The sequence below is a fragment of the Gigantopelta aegis genome, chromosome 8 (genome assembly GCF_016097555.1).
Source record: "Gigantopelta aegis isolate Gae_Host chromosome 8, Gae_host_genome, whole genome shotgun sequence".
NCBI lineage: Eukaryota > Metazoa > Mollusca > Gastropoda > Neomphalida > Peltospiridae > Gigantopelta > Gigantopelta aegis.
In genome coordinates, this window is record NC_054706.1 from 42404717 (window position 1) to 42428503 (window position 23787).

General features: G+C 37.4%; 1 protein-coding gene across 1 annotated transcript in view; it reads right to left on the reverse strand.

The window, feature by feature from the left end:
- Nucleotides 1-20996: 20996 nt before the first annotated feature.
- The window catches only part of LOC121379671 (neuromedin-K receptor-like), a 7373-nt gene continuing 4582 nt past the window's right edge, over nucleotides 20997-23787 (reverse strand). Inside the window, exons 2-3 of the mRNA XM_041508320.1 lie at nucleotides 23674-23787; nucleotides 20997-21323 (exon numbers count right to left, since the gene is read on the reverse strand). The exon at nucleotides 23674-23787 is cut by the window's right edge and continues 37 nt beyond it. Coding sequence (XP_041364254.1) covers nucleotides 20997-21323; nucleotides 23674-23787 — 441 coding nt within the window. The remainder of the gene's footprint in view (nucleotides 21324-23673) is intronic.

Genomic DNA, 23787 nt, shown 5'->3' on the forward strand with positions numbered 1-23787 from the left:
GAAAACCCCGGGTAACATACAACCTGGGATATTATTTTAGTTTGTTTAATGTATATATTTAGTCGTTCATTATTCTTATCATTCGCTTTATTATTGGTGGGTCACCAGACTGTGTTTATATTAGCAAGCATCTTCCTTCTGAAAACACCGGGTAACATACAACCTGGGATATTATTTTAGTTTGTTTAATGTATATATTTAGTCGTTCATTATTCTTATCATTCGCTTTACTATTGGTGGGTCACCAGACTGTGTTTATATTAGCAAGCATCTTCCATCTGAAAACACCGGGTAACATACAACCTGGGATATTATTTTGCTTTGGAGAATATTTGTGTATACTTGCTTCCACCTACCACAGTGCCTTGCCATGGCCAATTTTAGCAATGGAAACTTGAGGGACACCAACTTCAAAATGTAATAACTTTATCAAATGTTGGAATCTTTTCATACAATAAACAGTTATTTTTTCTTCTACATATGTTCTATCTACACAGTGTTGTGTTGGAAAGATTTTGAAATATTTAAAGAAAAACAAATCAATCATTAGATTTTACTTCATTTTTAATGAAATATTAATATCTGTATCAGTAAAAGTTTGCATTTTAGATATGATAATTGGAGGCTTGTTAAAGATATGGTGACTAAATTCATGGTACCTTATTAGAAATGTGTCAGAGGGATGGTGAAAGTCACACAAGTGGGGCCATTTGCAACAAATTTTTATACACTAATTTGAGTGAAAATTAGACATGGAATCATGGATAGGCCTCAGATTCAATTTTGACCTGCTATATTTACTGAATCTACTTCATTTACTGTATTAGACATGTAGCCACTTGGTAAAAGGCAAAACAGCCTCTATAAATGCATATTAATATGAATATGCCCTACAGATGTTACTTAGGTATATACCATAATATGTTTTTTGTTGACGACAACTTTGAACATGAAGATTTTGGCACAAAATGCTGATATAAATCCTACCAAGAGATACTTGCACCATATTTTTCAGTTTCCAGTGATAACTGTTAACAAGTGTAATCATGTGCCAGTGTCTTGGAGACCTCAGTGTAGTATTTCTTGATTGGAAGGATGTTTGTAGTATGCATTATGGATTATTCTGCCATATGTATTAGAAGCCAAATGTTAACCTTTTTGGCACATTTTCTGCAATAAACTTGACAAGTGTACCAGCATCTGATTACTGAACACAATAAATACATTCAGACAGCATAGAATATTAGCTGATTAGATTTTCGAAGGATAAAAGACCATTTTTCAAAAATGATTGAAGGGTGTAATTTACATAAATGTAGCTGAAATGTATTATTAGAGTACTTAATCTTGTTAGAAACTGTATACTATTTATTTAAAGTGTTTAATTACAATTAGTATTGATATACTCATTATATTTGGATCTTCTGTCCAATTGCAATAATTGAGAAAGTCATTAAAATTCAATATTTTAAAAAAATATCAATATTTAAAAAAAATATCAATACTGACCAACAAAATCCAACTTTCGCTCCTTTTTTTTCTTTCTTTTTTTACCAAATTATTAGCTCAAAACTGTTACAAAATATTGCAAGATGTAGTAACATCAGAGGTAATTTTATGCTATTTGGGGTGGGGGGGGGGGGGGATATTGAAATTTAAAAGTTGAAAAAAAAAGTTTTTAATTTAATAAAATATTTAGAAAATAAATAAATGAGTTTTCATATTCCTTGAGGTATTCACAATCAGTCTGTATAATTTCACCTCAACAGAATGAAGCATTTAACCGGTGTAATGTGTGAACTATATCAGGCCACAGACCACAATTAATTTCGCTATATGTTTCTATATAGCCTTAGTGGCTATAACATTTTATTAATATCAGCAGGCCCGTGGATTTTTGTATGTACATTTGCCTGCCTAGGAGACACACATCCTGAAAAGGACAACCCCTGTTGTCTAGCTCTTTCTCCCAGCATATTGAATTAAACAAACACACCTCTAAACCTGGCCGGAGTACACCCATTTTACACAAAAAGAACTACTTTTGCATGGACCGGAATCTTCAATGTCAACAAGTTACACATGTTTATAAACTACATGCTCTCCCCGTCACTTCAGTCAAATAGTTGCCACTTCATATCTGTCTACCATGAAATAATCACAGTCAAACAGCAGACTACTTGCGCGGAGAGATTTCCAAATGGGAAGATAACTGTAATCTGAGGCCGTTTCACTGCTGCTAGTGAGATATGACTCTGTCTGTCACGATTTTTGCCAATCTAATTAAAATTAGCTCCACTATTACATGTGGATCTAACACCAGCCAGTTGGAGCTCATGTCCACCAATCAAAACCTTACTTGCAGAATCCTGCCAGTGATTTAAAAATAATTTGAAAACATTCCGAATTATCCTGAGGGTATACGACATGTTTCGTGTGAATTACGAATGCCTTAAAACATGTTTTATTTTATAAAATAAATAATTTTTAATGTAAAACTGAAGACTGATTTAGTTGGGTTTTTTTTTTATAAATAAATAAATTATTTTTAATGTAAAATTGAAGACTGATAACCCACCCCGTACGTATTGGTATGGTTCGCTGTACTGCGGCCACTAAAATAGAATCGCCCGATATTTTTAGAATTTGTATGCACCCAAATAACGTTATAAAAGGCGAAGTGTGATTGGTCAATATTTAAATTATTATTTACAGACGAAATGTTACCTGGACATTGGGGACTACGCAGTGTTGTTAGTTTTAAATCACTGGCAGGATTCTGAAAGTAAGGTTTCGATTGGTGGGCATGAACTCCAACTGGCTGGTGTTAGATCCACATGTAATAGTGGAGCTAATTTTAATTAGATTGGCAAACTTGCCCTTTTATTAAATGTATAATGGTGTTTTACTTGCAACCTTTTGCGACTCATAAATAAAAGCCGTTTATAAAAGGTGTATTATCGAGTGACTTAACAAAACGTGTTTATACACGTTAAAGTTTAAAATAAGATGCAAGCAAACAATAAGTGTAAAAATAAATGTAAACATGTTGAAAAGTGTACCGCGGTTCGTATCGCGCTGATTTATCATCGCGGTATACCAGTATACCGGTTTATCGTCACAGCAATAGTTTTCTTCCTCTACTATTTTATCATCGCGGTGCACCAGTGTACCGGTTTACCGTCACAGCAATAGTTTTCTTCCTCTACTATTTTATCATCGCGGTGCACCAGTGTACCGGTTTACCGTCACAGCAATAGTTTTCTTCCTCTACTATTTTATCATCGCGGTGCACCAGTGTACCGGTTTACCGTCACAGCAATAGTTTTCTTCCTCTACTATTTTATCATCGCGGTGCACCAGTGTACCGGTTTACAGTCACAGCAATAGTTTTCTTCCTCTACTATTTTATCATCGCGGTGCACCAGTGTGCCGGTTTATCGTCACAGCAATAGTTTTCTTCGTCTACTATTTTATCATCGCGGTGCACCAGTGTGTCGGTTTACCGTCACAGCAATAGTTTTCTTCCTCTACTATTTTATCATCGCGGTGCACCAGTGTACCGGTTTACCGTCACAGCAATAGTTTTCTTCCTCTACTATTTTATCATCGCGGTACACCAGTGTGCCGGTTTACCGTCACAGCAATAGTTTTCTTCGTCTACTATTTTATCATCGCGGTGCACCAGTGTGCCGGTTTACCGTCACATCAATAGTTTTCTTCCTCTACTATTTTATCATCGCGGTGCACCAGTGTGCCGGTTTACAGTCACAGCAATAGTTTTCTTCCTCTACTATTTTATCATCGCGGTGCACCAGTGTGCCGGTTTACAGTCACAGCAATAGTTTTCTTCCTCTACTATTTTATCATCGCGGTGCACCAGTGTGTCGGTTTACAGTCACAGCAATAGTTTTCTTCCTCTACTATTTTATCATCGCGGTGCACCAGTGTGCCGGTTTACTGTCACAGCAATAGTTTTCTTCGTCTACTATTTTATCATCGCGGTGCACCAGTGTGCCGGTTTACAGTCACAGCAATAGTTTTCTTCCTCTACTATTTTATCATCGCGGTGCACCAGTGTGCCGGTTTACCGTCACAGGAATAGTTTTCTTCGTCTACTATTTTATCATCGCGGTGCACCAGTGTGCCGGTTTACAGTCACAGCAATAGTTTTCTTCGTCTACTATTTTATCATCGCGGTGCACCAGTGTGCCGGTTTACCGTCACAGCAATAGTTTTCTTCCTGTACTATTTTATCATCGCGGTGCACCAGTGTACCGGTTTATCGTCACAGCAATAGTTTTCTTCGTCTGCTATTTTATCATCGCGGTGCACCAGTGTACCGGTTTACAGTCACAGCAATAGTTTTTTTCCTCTACAGCAATAGTTTTCTTCCTCTACTATTTTATCATCGCGGTGCACCAGTGTACCGGTTTACCGTCACAGCAATAGTTTTCTTCCTCTACTATTTTATCATCGCGGTGCACCAGTGTGCCGGTTTACCATCACAGCAATAGTTTTCTTCGTCTACTATTTTATCATCGCGGTGCACCAGTGTGCCGGTTTACCGTCACAGCAATAGTTTTCTTCGTCTACAATTTTATCATCGCGGTGCACCAGTGTGCCGGTTTACAGTCACAGCAATAGTTTTCTTCCTCTACTGTTTTATCATCGCGGTGCACCAGTGTGCCGGTTTATCGTCACGGCAATAGTTTTCTTCGTCTACTATTTTATCATCGCGGTGCACCAGTGTGTCGGTTTACCGTCACGGCAATAGTTTTCTTCGTCTACTATTTTATCATCGCGGTGCACCAGTGTGCCGGTTTATCGTCACAGCAATAGTTTTCTTCGTCTGCTATTTTATCATCGCGGTGCACCAGTGTGCCGGTTTATCGTCACAGCAATAGTTTTCTTTGTCTGCTATTTTATCATCGCGGTGCACCAGTGTGCCGGTTTATCGTCACAGCAATAGTTTTTTTCGTCTGCTATTTTATCATCGCGGTGCACCAGTGTGCCGGTTTATCGTCACAGCAATAGTTTTCTTCGTCTGCTATTTTATCATCGCGGTGCACCAGTGTGCCGGTTTATCGTCACAGCAATAGTTTTCTTCCTCTACTATTTTATCATCGCGGTACACCAGTGTGCCGGTTTACCGTCACAGCAATAGTTTTCTTCGTCTACTATTTTATCATCGCGGTGCACCAGTGTGCCGGTTTTACCGTCACAGCAATAGCAATAGTTTTCTTCCTCTACTATTTTATCATCGCGGTGCACCAGTGTGCCGGTTTACAGTGTGCCGGTTTATCGTCACAGCAATAGTTTTCTTCGTCTACTATTTTATCATCGCGGTGCACCAGTGTGCCGGTTTACAGTCACAGCAATAGTTTTCTTCGTCTACTATTTTATCATCGCGGTGCACCAGTGTGCCGGTTTACCGTCACAGCAATAGTTTTCTTCGTCTACTATTTTATCATCGCGGTGCACCAGTGTGCCGGTTTACCGTCACAGCAATAGTTTTCTTCGTCTACTATTTTATCATCGCGGTGCACCAGTGTGCCGGTTTACCGTCACAGCAATAGTTTTCTTCCTGTACTATTTTATCATCGCGGTGCACCAGTGTACCGGTTTATCGTCACAGCAATAGTTTTCTTCGTCTGCTATTTTATCATCGCGGTGCACCAGTGTACCGGTTTATCGTCACAGCAATAGTTTTCTCCGTCTGCTATTTTATCATCGCGGTACACCAGTGTACCGGTTTATCGTCACAGCAATAGTTTTCTTCCTCTACTATTTTATCATCGCGGTGCACCAGTGTGCCGGTTTACCGTCACAGCAATAGTTTTCTTCCTCTACTATGTTATGATCGCGGTGCACCAGTGTACCGGTTTACAGTCACAGGAATAGTTTTTTTCCTCTACAGCAATAGTTTTCTTCCTCTACTATTTTATCATCGCGGTGCACCAGTGTACCGGTTTACCGTCACAGCAATAGTTTTCTTCCTCTACTATTTTATCATCGCGGTGCACCAGTGTGCCGGTTTACCGTCACAGCAATAGTTTTCTTCGTCTACTATTTTATCATCGCGGTGCACCAGTGTGCCGGTTTACCGTCACAGCAATAGTTTTCTTTGTCTACAATTTTATCATCGCGGTGCACCAGTGTACCGGTTTACAGTCACAGCAATAGTTTTCTTCCTCTACTGTTTTATCATCGCGGTGCACCAGTGTGCCGGTTTATCGTCACGGCAATAGTTTTCTTCGTCTACTATTTTATCATCGCGGTGCACCAGTGTGTCGGTTTACCGTCACGGCAATAGTTTTCTTCGTCTGCTATTTTATCATCGCGGTGCACCAGTGTGCCGGTTTATCGTCACAGCAATAGTTTTCTTCGTCTGCTATTTTATCATCGCGGTGCACCAGTGTGCCGGTTTATCGTCACAGCAATAGTTTTCTTCGTCTGCTATTTTATCATCGCGGTGCACCAGTGTGCCGGTTTATCGTCACAGCAATAGTTTTCTTCGTCTGCTATTTTATCATCGCGGTGCACCAGTGTGCCGGTTTATCGTCACAGCAATAGTTTTCTTCGTCTGCTATTTTATCATCGCGGTACACCAGTGTACCGGTTTATCGTCACAGCAATAGTTTTGTTCGTCTGCTATTTTATCATCGCGGTGCACCAGTGTACCGGTTTATCGTCACAGCAATAGTTTTCTTCGCCATGCTATTTTATCATCGCGGTGCACCAGTGTACCGGTTTATCGTCACAGCAATAGTTTTCTTCGCCTGCTATTTTATCATCGCGGTGCACCAGTGTACCGGTTTATCGTCACAGCAATAGTTTTCTTCCTCTACTATTTTATCATCGCGGCGCACCAGTGTACCGGTTTATCGTCACAGCAATAGTTTTTTCCTCTACTATTTTATATGTTTGTGACGACCGTTGACACTCATATGCATTCCAATTTAGTAGTAGCTTTCATAGTAAACTATTTCATGTTTTTATTTACCTGTATATAACAGCCACCTGTTGATAATGGAAATATATCTGTATTTCTATTGATAAAAAAACCCCAGTCAAATGATCGTTCGTAAATAGTGATATTGCCATCAGTCGGTTCCCCTGGTCCGATCAAGCGTCATAATTTAACAAATGTAAACAATACTTAGAAAATAGTTGATTCAATTAGGCCTAATGGCCTAATGTGTGATTAAGGCAATGAATGTCAACTGTGAAGTCTAATGTATACAAACATAAAGCACAGTTTTTCTGTCATTCAGCAAAATATAACACACTTATTTTGACTAAGGTGTTTCTGCAAGTACAACAATTATAAGATCAGTGGTCAAATTATGTAGGGAAATACCTCGTAGGTTTCGAAACGTACATGTTCTCAAACGAGTAGATCGTGTCAAAATATTTTGAACGTTTCTATTTTGAAAAGAACGTATCATCTCATGGAGTGACAGTCAACCATTTCATAGATAAAGCATCGGACAGTGATTAGCGGGAAAGTCATAATCTTGTTAAAGGGACATTCCTGAGTTTGCGGCATTGTAAAATGTTTCCGACTAATAAAATATTTCTACGATTAAACTTACATATTAAATACATTTTCTTGTTTAGAATATCAGTGTCTGTATATTCAATATGTTTCTGGTCGTCTTAATATTTGTAACAAGCCCAAACTGGATTTTGTACGTACGAAAAAACAATAGTTTAGGAAATAAAATGAAATTTACGCTAATACAAATATCCGAACGATCAGGAACACGTTTAATATACAGCCACTAATATGTTATGCTGGAAAATATATTTGATATGTAATTACAACCGTTAAAAAGCCTAAGATTTTCAATTTGTTAACGATTTTGTGGTTCCGATTGGAATATACAATTACCTGTGATTTATTACTATATGAAACAGCCAATAATGGATGAAGAATTATTCAATACGAGCACGATTGCAAGTGATAGTCGATCAGGTTATTCTGAGAATAACCTGCGTTACAAACTAGAGTAACCACAATCAGTGATTAAACATTAAACATTTATTTATGACTACTTATTTATATAACAAAGTACTAATATACATTCATATCATACACCTTTCAAGCAATACTTACATGCAAATTCACGCATAACAAACACATAAAACTTGAATAAACTTTGTAACAATACAAACCCCCCACACAAAAAAAAACCCCGATCAAATTTCAATTATTTAACAACATTTTGTGCACAGAATTTTAAAATACTTATGAAAAGATATCCTAACATAAAGTTCACATCAGTGCACTGTTGAAACCAAAGTAACAATAGGCCCGAGTCTACCACAAGTATTGTCTGCCTTCAGCCAGGCTTGGCATGCCATCTAATCCTACACTGTAGCTACTGAAGGTTCACCATAAGTTGTCCATCGGGTCGCTTGTTGAAGCCCACAGTGTCCCAACTGGGACATATACGTATGTATGTATATGTACGATTATCTGTATGTATGTATGTATGTATGTATGTATGTATGTATATCTATGTAGTGTATGTATGTCGAGGTTGACTGTTACATACATATATATTAACGCACTGGCGCAGGGGATAATTAAATCCTTTCTGGCCTCACAAATTGTCCCATGCCGTTGCTGGGACTCGAACCTATGGCACCGAATCACCCGCAGCTTGCAAACTTGCCACGATACCTTTTGAGCTATTGAGGCATCCACAAAAAGGATGCTCTTTAACTCAACTATATGCATGGGGCCTACAAGCTACGTGGTCGATCCCGCTTACGTGCATGAAACAGTGGGCAGACCTGGCACTGGCTAGTATGTATTGATGTATGAATGTATGTATTATGTATGTATGTATGTATGTATGTATGTATGTATATGTATGTATGTATGTATGTATGTATGTATGTATGCATGCATGCATGTATCTATGTATGTACGTATGTACGTATGTACGTACGTACGTACGTATGTATATATGTATGTATGTATCTATGTATCTATTTATGTATGTATACATGTTAACGTTAAAGTTTGTTTTGTTTAACGACACGCTAGAGCACATTGATTTATTAATCATCGGCTACAGGATGGAAGTTTGGTAGTTTTTACATTAGTAGAAAGGGATCTTCTATATGCACCATCCCACAAACAGGATAGCACACACCACGGCCTTTCATATACCAGTCGTGCACTGGCTGGAACGACTATGTATGTATGTATGTATGTATGTATGCAGGCTTAAGTGTGTATACATTGTAAATTCGTTGATGCTTAAAATGCAGTTTGTTCTGTCTAATCCCATTCCGTTTTGAAAGCAGAATGCGCATGACGAATGTTCAATCTGTATTTCGTTTTCTTTTTTGTTATGGTTTACTTTTTGCTTTATTATTGGAGGGTTGAGAGGGTAATCCGCTGGTTTTCAATGCATTTGTTTTCTTTGCAAAACTAACTTCAGTCATTAAAAACAGTGTTTCTAGGAATACATTTTATTTCATCGAAATATTTTTTCTTTGACTAAAAAACCCCTGTTAATTATAACGTTCGCATAACCACCACACACATATTATAGACAATATTGTTAAAAATATCTTGGTACACTTCGAAGTCATCGATTGGCGCACTACAACCGTACAGGAATGTCAACCAGAAGAGTTGAGCGATATAAATTAAGATCGATTGTGGGTAATAAATACTAAACTTGCTACCATTTCTTATCATGTTTATGTCACTCGTAAAATAATATATATATATATAAATAGAGGTCATTACCAGAGTGTTTTTCCGTATCGTCAATATCATATCATATGTATTAAAAATAAAAATTGTATTATACGAGCCTTATTTTTATTCCTAATATATGATACTGAAGATACAGAAACACACGAAGGTAATAATCTCTTTATCATAATTTCAATCTTAATACAACATGCTTTTGTAAACTGCATACACAAATTTAATTCCAGTCAGCTCGCATAATACAATGTTTATTCCTAATATGTGATATCTACGATACGGAAACACACTCTAGTAATAACACCTCTCTCGGTCATATATATATATATATATACTGACGGGCAAAAGAAAGTATACCGACGAAATATAAAACGAAAATAAAATAACTAAAACATATTGAAAATTTTATACATTTTTAGTTTATTACATGTAATTTCACAGTTGAACAATACCTACAGGTTGCATGATAATGTTCGATACTCACGTGGGGTCAGCTTATGAATTGACACAATGTGCTGAAATAAACACGGTCAACTTTTCCAATAAATGTTTAGGCAATGAAAGTCTAATAACGGGTATGGCCACCCTGAGCATCAATACACGCCATGACACGATGTCTCATGGAACGGGTCAATCGCCTGATGATGTCATTGGGTATTCTTCTCCATTCTTCTGCCAGAGCCTGTGCAAGCTGTTGTCTGTTACCTGTGTGTGTGGGGGGGGGGGGGGGGGGGGGGTGTTGGGACGTCGTCGGATTCGTGTATCAAGTTGATCCCAAATGTGTTCAATCGGGGACATGTCTGGAGATCGAGCTGGCCAAGGTAAAACATCGATGTTGTTAGCTTGTATGAAGTTCTGTACTATCCGAGCAGTATGGGGCCTTGCGTTGTCGTGTTGAAATATGGTTCCACGTTGCATTTGTTGAAGAAATGGAAGAACCACGGGACGCAGGATTTCATCACGATATCTAACAAAGGTTAGATTACCATCGATGACGACAAGTTCCGTCTTCTGGTCACCACAAATACCACCCCACACCATCATACTGCCTCCGCCAAAAGGTTCAAATTCTTGAACACAGGCTCGTGCCGTTCTTTCTCCTCTACGCCTGTAAACTCGAACTCTGCCGTCGGACCTGTAGAGAGAGAACCTGCTTTCATCTGAAAATAGCACCCTCTGCCACTGTTGAAGTCGCCATCAAAGTACTGTTCTGGCCCATCGTAACCTCCGGACGCGATGATCACGTGTTAGCACTGTTCCTCTATATGGTCTGTAGGCACGAATTCCATGTGCTCTTAGTCGCCGTGCCACAGTGCGTCGACTTACAATACGACCCAAAGCATTAGATGAAGATGACGTCACGGTCAAGAACCTATTGCGAAGATGTAACGTTCGCAGATAGCGGTCTTCCCGCGGTGTTGAACATGCGATCTTCCGCTACGTGGTAGGTCAGTTGTTCTTCCTGTCTGCCTAAATCGTCTCATTAATCTCACTATCGTTGTTTTGGTGCAAGCAAATCGTCGTGCAAAATCGGTGTACGATGTTCCCACCTGCACCATACCAATGGTGCGTTCCCTCTGTTCTGCCGTTAGACGTGGCATATCTTGGGTGATTTTATGAACAAGTGGACTCTGCACATTCATACTTCTGCGTTTTTATACACATTTTGCACGTGCGACTTAAGAAGTTCATGCAAAACGTTAAATTGACTTTTCACCAATTGATTGCGACAACAATAGCCAATGCCAGAACAGGGAGTGGTGTTTACACGGACCATGTCAATATTTTTTATTTCATGAACTTTGACTATCGGTCTGATATAAGAAAATATTTAAGAAATCTTTGGTATACTTTCTTTTGCCCGTCAGTATATATATATATATATATATATATATATATATATATATATATATATATATATATATATATATATATGCATGCTTCAAGTCGGCATTTCGAGTAGAGTCATCGCACAGCGGTTTGGATGCCACCATTCAACAATCACTATACTTCACAGGAGATACCAGCAGACAGGAACCACCAGGGACCGTCCGCGTCCAGGCCAGTGATGTGTTACGACACCACGATAAGATCACCATGTTGTTCGCCTCCATATTTGTGATCGAACGCTGCCAGCTGCCAGGACTGCACCACCTGTTCAAGGTCGACGAAGGGTTATCAGCGCAGACACTGTGCGTCGCTGTCTTCGCTCTGCTGGGCTGCGTGCTCAACGACAATATGTTGGACCTATTCTGACTGATCGACATCGAAATTAGCGCCGACGTATCGACATTGGAGATTACAACGTTGGCATGGTGTGCTATTCTCTGAAGAATTCCGTTTCCATTTAAGAAATGCTGATGGTCGGTTGCGGGTGTGGCGTAGACGTGGAAAACGTTACCACAATGACTGCCTTGTCCAGAAGGATCGATGGGGTGGAGGGAGTGTTATGGTGTGAGGCGGGATCAGTTATCATCACCGAACAGCACTCCATGTTTGCCGTGGCAGAATGAATGCCATTTACTACCGGGATAACGTCTTGCAAAATCACGTCATTCCCTTCTTTCATCAGCACCGGGATATGCACACATTTCAGCAAGACAACGCCCGAGCGCACACAGCACGTGTTACAACACAGTATCTAGCGAACAATAATGTCCCTTTGCTTGAATGGCCAGCACTGTCCCCTGATTTATCGCCAACAGAGATGTTTGAGATTACCTTGGTCAACGCATCTCACGTCGTTTCACAAATGAATAACCTTAGAGAACTGGAAAACGCACTACAGTAGGAGTGGAATGCTATTCCCCAGAACACTATTCGCAGACTTATCGGGTCGATGAGAAGACGTTGCATGGCACGTGTTGCTGCAGATGGTGGTCATATACGCTGTTGACTTTTCATTGTGACCCCACGTGTCTTTCATACGTAGATGAATTAAAACTAATAAATTATTATGCATCCTTTCTTGTTTGTTGTTATTATCAATCATCCATCTGTTGCTGTTCACAACAAAAACATTTATTGCTCAGGATTTCTTTTCGAAATCCATACATTTCTTGTGCGTTTTCAATGCTGTTCAGTATATATACAGAGAGAGAGAGAGAGAGAGAGAGAGAGAGAGAGAGAGAGAGAGAGAGAGAGAGAGAGAGAGAGCTTTCGCTAGTTAGACACGTTCTTAAGCATCTCGTTGGTTGTAAGATAAATGGTATCGAACGACCACGAATTTATTATCCTCTATATATTAACAAGCTATTTTTTATGTATGTACCATAATATTGTTAGTATGGCACTCTTGAGAAAATGAAAACCCAAAATTTTCATTTTTAAATAGTTTAGTTTGTGCTGTTTTACTTCATTGAATATGATCAACAACAATTTCATTTTCCTGCTTACATGAAATTACGTTTCAAGCTCACTATGATGGGCGCACATATCTGCTATTTGAGGTCACAGTGTTAGAGCCGGTACCAGAATGCGAACTCGGTACCTATATGCCTTAAGTCTAATGGATTAACCACAATACTACTTGCGTGAGTGCCGTACATATTTGATGAAACCGAAGTACGTATATATATATATATATATATCCTTCTCAAGTTCTGTTTCTAAAATTAAATCGTAGCTCAACACAGGTGAATGTTTGGGCTGTTTTGATTGTGTATGGGACTAACAAACTCTACTTATTGAATTCTGTTGTAGGCACATCTGAAGTTCGTATAAACGATGGAGCGACAATGTTTCTCGGAACACGGAAACAGAAGGGGCACATGGCCTTGAATCCGTCCCTGAAGTTTTTGTTGTAAATAACATAGAGGAACACGTTGTACGCCGTGCTGAACGCAGACAGGGTGAGGCGGATGAGATTCAGGGTCCCAGCCGACTCTTCTGCTCCGTCGTGGCCCGTTATCTTCTGAAAACAAAAACACACAGATAATCATAACGCTTATCATAGCAGAAACTATGCAAAATATGAATAACACAAATCCAAAGCGATTAATTATCTGGTTCAGAATTTCAAAACATATATCATAGGTAAAACTGTACATGTGTACTGTACATGACTCAAAACTATAAATGAATGAATCAATGAATGAATGTTTAACGACACCCCAGCACGAAAAATACATCGGCTATTAGGTGCCAAACTAAGTTAAAACATGAAGTGATGATCAACATAAATATAAAAATTCAAGAGTCAAATAAAAACACAGTGTAAAGAACTGTGCAAAAATACAAATATCACAGATAGATAAAATTAAAATTTAGAGTAAAAGTCAGTATCACGTAAAAATTGTAAACAAATTCTGGATGAAATCAAAATGATTCCATCACATTTCTCTAACTAAATATGTCTTTTCGAGTTTCTTTCAGATGCTTACATTCCACCAAAATGTGGCGCACCGCCAGAGTACACTGACAATGCACACACTGAGGTGGAGGATCTTTCTTCAAGATAAATGAATGGATCAAGTATGTATGACCAATGCGAGCACGACACAAGACTATTTCATCCTTCCTGCACTGTCCATAGGAGGACTGCCACCCTCCCAAGACTGGCTTGATGGTATGCAGCTTGTTCGCAACCGCACCATCCCAATCATGTTGCCCAGTCGAAAAGATAAATAGGTTGATACTATATTTAAAATCAGTATAAAGCACACCAACCCTGGCATGAGGCAAATCCAAAGCAGACGGCAACTGAATCTGCCTTTTCATTACCCCTGATGCCAACATAGCTGGGCACCCAACAAAATACAATGTATTAAAACTATTAATTATCATGACTAATGTCAGAAGATATATTAGAGAAATTATGCCAAATATCTATAACACAGACAAAACTAATAATTATCAGGGTCAAAAGGCTGCGCCGTTTATAGGGAGCTATAACGTGTTCCCATTCAAAGAGAGTAACTGTAGCTCTCCTTAGCATATGAATTAATATAGTATCAATATGGTAATACGATGGCTCCCCTAAAGTAATATAGGGGAGCAATTAATCACTTCTTTCAATTTATTTTCACAGCTAAATGTGTAGGTCTAGCTATTGTCATGAAGCTGTTTGACTATAAGATGAGAAAGCCAATTTTAGAGCTAACTATATTGTCCAGTCAGTTTATAAGGGGAAACCCCCACCTCAACCTCAAACAAATAGCAACCGAATTTACTTTAATTTGACTTTTTAATGTTGATATTGGTGACGCACTGCTAGAAAAATAAATGTATCGGGTTTATTTAAATATAACATCATAATAGCATTATGCTGTTACCATGTTATATAAAAACATTATAATTTTGTCTTCGTTCGTAGTGTGTGCATTCACCTAATAACAATATCGCGTATTGACTTGCCCCATTCCGAAAGGCTTTCGACAGGCTCAATCTAACGCTTGGCCCACATTTTGGCATAGTCTCCAACAGCATCCATCATGGTTTTAAAGTCCCAATTAATGTTTGCGATATCTGGGACCATACTGTGATAAATATCAATGATTGAAATAGCATCTGATAAAACCATGAACTTTTACAGCCTCGAGCAGCGGATGACATGTTGTGACTACTGAAGTCAGTGTTCTGTAGAACGCGTTTATATATGAACAGTTTACACGCTATAGTTCTAGTGTATGAAAAAGAAACATTTGATAGTTCCTGGAATTCGAAATATGGTGGAACATTTTGGGTTACTGATTTATTTCCAGGTATATTGCCTAAATTGATCGAATCGTTTCCCCTATTCGCATAGACAGATAAAATCCAATGATTCCAACCAGGACATGTAAAGTCATAAACAATTTGTGTATAGTTTACCCCCAGTGTAATATCTCATTTTGTTTTGTTATTACCGCTGGTTATGTTGAATTTTATTTAAGTAGAGTATTTTTGTTTAATAACAGGTAAATACAGATATTTACCTAACTGCTCTAAACGAAGTGCAGTCTATATACAGTTTAGCAATCTGAATCCTCTGAAGCATGGATGATGTGTAGTATTTTTTGTAAAGAATTTACTAGTAAATTAAAAAAAAACATTGTTTATTTTCTGTATTAGATTTTTAAAACCTGACTTTTGTGGATCAGACAGTATCATTAACCTACGCCATGTATATAGCTGAGAATAAATCTCCCTTAATCTAAGGTATCCATTAGAAAAATATAAACAAAACACTGTCCAACACAAACTAATCCTTGTCAACTGTTTGCTTAAGACCCCAGACTGCATTTAATAAAGTAAACGTGTGCTATGAATGCCTCGTGATACAACAACTCATATAAGCAACTACCGATTCCCTATTTAAAGTTATCTAATGAATATTCAAAACGTATATTGAAAGTTTGAAATGTTGAAGGGTTAATACCATCAAACAAAATCCCATAGACGACAATAGTAACATATATGGCTAAAACTCCTACTTATAGCGTATCAATCGACATATACACCACGGATATAAATATTATCACCCCTCACCCTTAAAGTAAATCAGAAAAAAATTGAGGGTCAAGCTGCTCATTTCAGAGTTAACATGGCTACCCTAGTTCCGCACAAAATTTGAGTACTTTTTTACAGGTACCCCATACATGTTTTAAGCACATGGCTACTTGACACAGTGGTACTAGATGAAATAAAATAGCATACTTGTTTTGCCCAGATGAAACTAAATTTTTTAACAACCAACCCACTGACATTTATCACCAATCTAATTAAAATTAGCTCCACTGGTTAATTACTATTACCTGTGGATCTACCAGCACCCCGATGGAGCTCATGTCCAGTTGACCTTTCATTCGACCAATCAAAATCTTACTTGCAAAATCATGCCAGTGATTTGAAAAGAATTTGAAAACATTCGGAATTATGCCGAGGGTATACGAAGTGATTCAGATGAATTACGAAGTATGCCGGAAACTAATTCCACTATAAAAATTTAATGCTGAACTTTCGTTTCAAGATGGAAAAACCCAGTGATGGTATAGCCATAAAGTCTATTTATACTAGTATACAATCCAGAGTTTATTACTGATCCCCCCCACCCCGTTTTTTAATGTTGAAATAGACCAACAAGTTCGCCTATTGCATAATTAGTCTCGCCCGATATTTTTAGAATGTCTATGCTCCCAAATAACGCTATAAAAGGCGAATTGTGATTGATCGATATTTAAATTATTATTTATAGATAAAATGTCACCTGGACATGGGAGTCCACACAATGCTGTTAGATCTACTGGTAGACCAGTAGAGCTAATTTTAATCAGATTGATTTATCACTTGTGCTATTAACTTCTCTATCAAAAGTTGGATGCACCTCGAACTTTGACCCAGCCGGAAGTTATTTGGTTTAGTACTATCTGAAAACGTTTCTGCTATTATCTTTTGAATGAATAGTTCAATATATTTTGATTCTCCAACTCCTTTAATCATAACCGAACTTACCGTCGTACGCTTAGTCATACATGTAGATATATTGATGTCTCGAAGGGATGAGTCAACAACAAATGGATTTTTCAATAAGGAAAGAAAGATTATCTGAAACTATACTCACATAATGAATGAGCGTGTCAGGTCTCCAAGAAGTATTAGACACTGACATTGTGCATTGGAAAATTGACCAGGATTAGCATATCCTTATTTGACACTGTAAACTGATGTACGAATATTTTAATTCTGTTATAAGAGCTATATTTCGTTCAAGATTATATTTTCACAAATTCTACTAGACTATCACCTGCTAAATGTCAATTGCCACCCCCTCCACCCCAGTGCTGGAGAAAATTAGTTAGCCCGAAAGCTTATCACCACGCATTTCCATCATTCTATTGACACTATTAATTGTAATCCATATAAAAATGCAGTGATTCGTTCGAAATTATATAATTAAATATTTGGTAGTAATACAAATAATAATAGGCATAATAACCGTTGCTATTCAGATTCGGGCAGTTTCGCTCAGTTTTGTCAAAAAGCAGCATGCGACCGTTATAAAAATAGAAAAGCAATTATATACAAAGAAAATGGTTAACCACCAAACTCGCTCTGATAATGAATTATAATATATATAATATGGTTATGAAAAGGATGGTGTTTCATAGAAATAATGTGACCGTTCATACGTGACGGTGACCACCAAACACACTGTGGCAGACAGGTGCACCATGCAGTATATTCATGCATCAAATTTGGGCATTTAACAACGCCGCTGTCTTGCACTGTTCAGTCGTTCTCTGTGAACATGGCAAAGTTGGCAGATAATCGGAATTCATTATACAGAAATCTGTTTATCAATCTTTCTATTTATATCTGGCTGGCTTACTTTTCTTTGTGTTTAATACAAATCAGATTGCCGGTAATCTATATAGACAGAAAGGTCGTGATTGGAGTTTGAATAATTGCGAAAATGGCATTATGTTTTTCTTGACTGACTACAAATTATTTATCAATAATCATTGTACAATCGACTAAACTACTAGTTTGTGTATTTTCACCATAGGTATTATATCGTTACATCCGTATGTTATCGTAATTCTTAGAATTAAGTGCACACCATCTATATTTCAAAGGAAAGCTACCGTGCGAAGAGAAGTTGAAAACTATGAATTCAGTCATTGTGTGATTTGTGAGTAGTACTACAACATACAAACAAGTTTGTTTTGTTTAACAAGACAAGACAAGAATTTATTACACTCAGGCCGTATTCTACGGCATATGAGGACATATGTTCAATTGTAGGACATGGTTTACAGGGTACCGTGATTACATTCCTGTGTATACAGATGGATCACGGGATGGGAATTATGTGGCTTGTGCTACAGTGTTTCCATCAGACACAATACTTTCCATGCGACTGCCTGACTCAGCATCGATCTTTAGTGCTGAAGTTTGGGCAGTCAATAAAGCCTTAGAAGAAATAAAGGATTCTAGTGCATCCAAATTTATTATTTTTACTGACTCACTTTCGTGTCTCCAAGCTTTACGTAATATGAAGCTGGACCATCCCTTAATTGGGATGGTGATACGAAAGTGTGTCTTTTTATCTATTGCCAATAAAGACACTGTATTTTGTTGGGTACCCAGCTATGTTGGCATCAGGGGTAATGAAAAGGCAGATTTAGCTGCCAAGTCTGCTTTGGATTTGCCTCATGCCAGGGTTGGTGTACCGTATACTGATTTTAAATATGGTATTAACAAATTTATCTTTTCGATTTGGCAACGTGATTGGGACGGTGAGGTTGCGAACAAGCTAGTCTTGGGAGAGTGGCAGTCCTCCTATAGACAGTGCAGGAAGGATGAAATAGTCTTGTGTCGTTCCCGCATCGGGCATACATATTTAACCCATTCATTTATCTTAAAGAAAGATCCTCCACCTCAGTGTGAGCACTGTCAGTGTCTTCTGACTGTGCGACACATTTTGGTGGAGTGTACCCATCTGAAAGCGATTCGAAAAGATATATTTGGACTACGAACTGTGATGGAATCCTTTCGATTCCATCCAGAACTTATTTTACAATTTTTACGTGATACTGAATTTTATTCAAAATTTTAATTATATATATATCTGTGATATTTGCATTTTTACACGGTCCTTTACACTGTGTTTTTATTTAACTGTTGAATTTTTATATTGATGATGCTCATCACACTTGTTTCATTTTACCATAGTTTGACACCCAATAGCCGATGTATTTTTCGTGCTGGGGTGTCGTTAAACATTCATTCATTCATTCATTCATTCATTCATTTATTTTTGGTTTACAGGAGCAAAAATAGTACAATTATAATTAAAATAGTAGTACAGATATAATACAATTGCGAAAATGAGTAAATGTGATATCTTATCAATAGTATATAAATATAGCTTATGATATAGTAAAATACGTTATATGTTTGCTACATATAGAGTTTGGGGTGGGCGTGTACGAAACATAACATTCATGAAACCATTTCAAGATCTTAATTATACACGGCAATGGAAGTGAGAAACATACAATGTTCTAAACAATGTACGTTTTTCATGTAATTTTTTGTTGATGATATTTGGCTATGCACGATTTAAACATTAGTTACACTGCATGCATATGTTAGTGTTTATAACATACCAGCACGTTGGATGTAGTACTGCTTATCATTTTAACAGGGTGCACAGACTGTATATTGTAATATTAGTACTGTCTGTAGGGACTTACGGCTTCTAAATTTATTCATGATATCTTTTATTACTTTACATGTGTTTTTTGAATAACTAATTATGTTGGTGTTCATTAGTTCATTATACTTTAATGTATTTGGTTTAACATAGAAATATGGTTTCAAAAGTAGTTTGCGGTTATCTATGAAAAAGTTACCTATAAACAGATAATGATATTCGTCACGTATGTCGTTCATTTCACAAAGTGCGCAAAGTCTGTGTTCTAAAGGGATATTATTCCATCGTCCGGTTTCAACTGGTAGGTAATGGTTCGCAGTTCTGTATTTAATAAGGTTGGACCAGATATGTTGTATAAAATGTTAACATATTTCTTAAGCTAAGATTATCTTTAAAGATACTGTAAAGTTTTCCTTTGGAAGATATATCTTTATCACTGCTCCTGTTTTGAATGTACTGGTCATGCTGTCTTAATTAAATTTGTTCTATTAATATTTTAGTGGATTGAAAGTTTCAGTACATACAAGTATCTGACATGCCAAGATGATCAAGTATAGCTTTGGTATTATTTATCCATTTATAACTGTGTTTATTCAAGAACTGATCACGCAACACTAATTCGTGTAGTACAAATGAAATCTTTGTTTGTTTTCCCGTTACAATTTTAACTTGAACAACGGTGTGCTCTTTTTAAAAGGTAGTATGCGTCTCATGAAGTTTACAATGCATAATTTCAATTATACCGGTATTTTTCATATCCCCATATTTCACAACGATATAGAAGGACTGGGGTTACTATAGAGTCGAATCATTTTAATTTACATTCGATTGATAGGTTGTTATCTTTAGATTTAAATAAAATAAAATACATAGCTTTTGTTGCTCGTTGTGTCAGCAGCGTTTTGGTTGTGTTGAATTTATTAAGTTTGCTTAGCGTTAGTCCTAGGTATTTATACTCCTTTATATTCTCAATTACCCTATTTCCAAGCGTAAATATTTTCTTGTAATCCTTTGTATTACCGTTAAATATTAATACTTTAGTTTTGTCGATATTCACCAGAACTCGTTTCTGTAGTAGACTACCGTCAAGAAGATGTGTGATAGAAAAGTAGACTACCGTCAAGAAGATGTGTGACAGAGAACCAGAACTCGTTTCTGTAGTAGACTACCGTCAAGAAGATATGTGATAGAGAACCAGAACTGGTTTCTGCAGTAGTCTACTGTCAAGTAGATGTGTGATAGAGAACCAGAACTGGTTTCTGTAGTAGACTTGATTGACTGTAAAAAAGATGTGTGGTAGAGAACCAGAACTGGTTTCTGCAGTAGACTCGATTGACTGTCAAGAAGATGTGTGATAGAGAACCAGAACTGATTTTTGTAGTAGACTACTGTCAAGAAGATGTGTGGTAGAGAACCAGAACTGGTTTCTAAAGTAGACTCGATTGACTGTCAAGAAGATGTGTGATAGAGAACCAGAACTGGTTTCTGCAGTAGACTACTGTCAAGAAGATGTGTGATAGAGAACCAGAACTGGTTTCTGCAGTAGACTAGCGTCAAGAAGATGTGTGATAGAGAACCAGAACACACACACTGGTTTCTGCAGTAGAATCGATTGACTGTCAAGAAAATGTGTGGTAGAGAACCAGAACTGGTTTCTGCAGTAGACTCGATTGACTGTCAAGAAGATGTGTGGTAGAGAACCAGAACTGGTTTCTGCAGTAGACTCAATTGACTGTCAAGAAGATGTGTGATAGAGAACCAGAACTGGTTTCTAGATGATCAATCTTCACCATTAAACAACGTTATCTTCAATAAATATTGTTCTCAGAAAATAAAAGAATGTACTACTTGTAAAAGATGTGAATAGTGTTTTGTTAGATTTAGCCAATGAGGAACATTCGACTAAAATGCACTCATAAAGGAACAGTAATACAATGAAAAACTGAAATGCGAACAAACATGATGTGATATTTTGCAAATACAATTAAGTAACATAAATAGGCATCACCAAGATGACCCATCAAACCAGCTACAATTTCAAAATAAAAATTAGCCCCAATTATTTGATAGTAATGAATTTTTAATTCATGTGTTTGTACATTATTAATCTTGAATAAAATTCATATTTTCAAGGCATTATTTACACACATCAAACATATTGCAATTAATTGATTTATTTTCATTTCAAAACAAAGACATATTGTTTGATAAATAATCTTATTTTCGTTCTTATATCCAATTAAAGTTCAAGCACGCTGTCCTGGACACACACCTCGGCTATCTTGGCTGTCTATCCAGGACAATGTGTTAGTTATTAGTGAAAGAGAAGAGGCTGAAGTGGTCTTACACCTACCCAATAAGTAGTTAAACCTCGCTCTGGGTGAGAGCCGGTACTGGGCTGCGAACCATGTACCTACCAGCCTTATGTCCGATGGCTTAACCACGACACCACAGAGACCGGTTGACTGCTTGTACAATCCTGTTGTCGTGGGAACCAACCAGCCACAATATTTGAGATTAGCAGCTCTGCGTTACAGACAACTTGAACATTGAGGAGTAGAAAGCCGTCGATTGAACATCTAACTCCGTCCTCCCTACTCGGATACACTAAAGCTACATGGGTGCAGTCAATAGCACCGATTACATTAGGAAATTATGCTATGTTGTAAAACCTTTGTTTTGTAATATCGGTATTTACGCTAAGTGGGAATGAAATATAGCTCTGGTTTAGTAAAGCAATTTCTCTAATTATTACAACGCATTCACACCTGCCATGTCACCCACTACACGTTTAGCATATCAACAAGGTGTCACAGGTTAAAGGGTCATCTTTCACAAACTCCACATCGTCACATTAATCTAGTGGATTTAAATGTCTCTAAAAACACGTTCACGTCTCACGGCTCTACGAAACTGACGTATTACACGATTACCGTGCCTAAAATGGTATCTGCTGAAATGTTACTTTGAGGAAACCCAGCGAAAAACCACACCAAGGACACGTTTAACAAGAAATACAACTATATCTTAGTGTTAAACTGGGTTTATGGAAACCAAGATATGTAAAATGCACAATATGGATGATCCATGGTTTAACACAAGTTTTACTTATAGGTTTCCATAACCCATATATATAACCCAGACATATACTTGCCTTGCTTTTTGTATTGTATTGTTCTTTACTAACAGCTCTTTACATAGTTTTTATTTTTAATATAATAATCATATTCTTATACTTTTATTTTGTTTGACACTCAATGGCCGATGCGTATGATTATGCTGGGGTGTCGTTATACATTCATTCAATCATTCACCCATTGAGATACTATTTTGTGCACTGCCACTTATAATGTGACTGGAAGGATATTTGTGTGTTTCTGTTCCTTGTCCCAGGTATTATTTATTTATTTAATTTATATTTTAAATATTTATTGTTGTTGTGGTTTTCTTTCTTCTCATTAAACCATTAGAACATGTATATCTTGGTTTTGAAAACTTAAATTTCCTTTCATTTATATCTAAGCATCTGTATAATACATTGTTGTAATTAGATTGGGTGCTTTTTCTAAAAACAATGTATACTTATGTATAAAAAAGTAATATTTAAAAAAAACCTAAATTATATCCACTCATGGTTGACATGAACTTGTTTTAAGAGATTTTAAATTTTGTTATATTGTTGTCATTACTGCTCTCTCTCTCTGTCTCTGTCTCTGTCTCTCTCTCTCTCTCTCTCTCTCTCTCTCTCTCTCTCTCTCTCTCTCTCTCTCTCTCTCTCTCTCTCTCTCTCTCTGACCTCGATAGCAAGGATCGCGAAGTATGGCGCCCATGATACTGCGAACAGAGCGGCGGCTATAACCATCATCTTGATTATCTTCATTCTGTTTTTGGCCACTATTCGACGCTGATT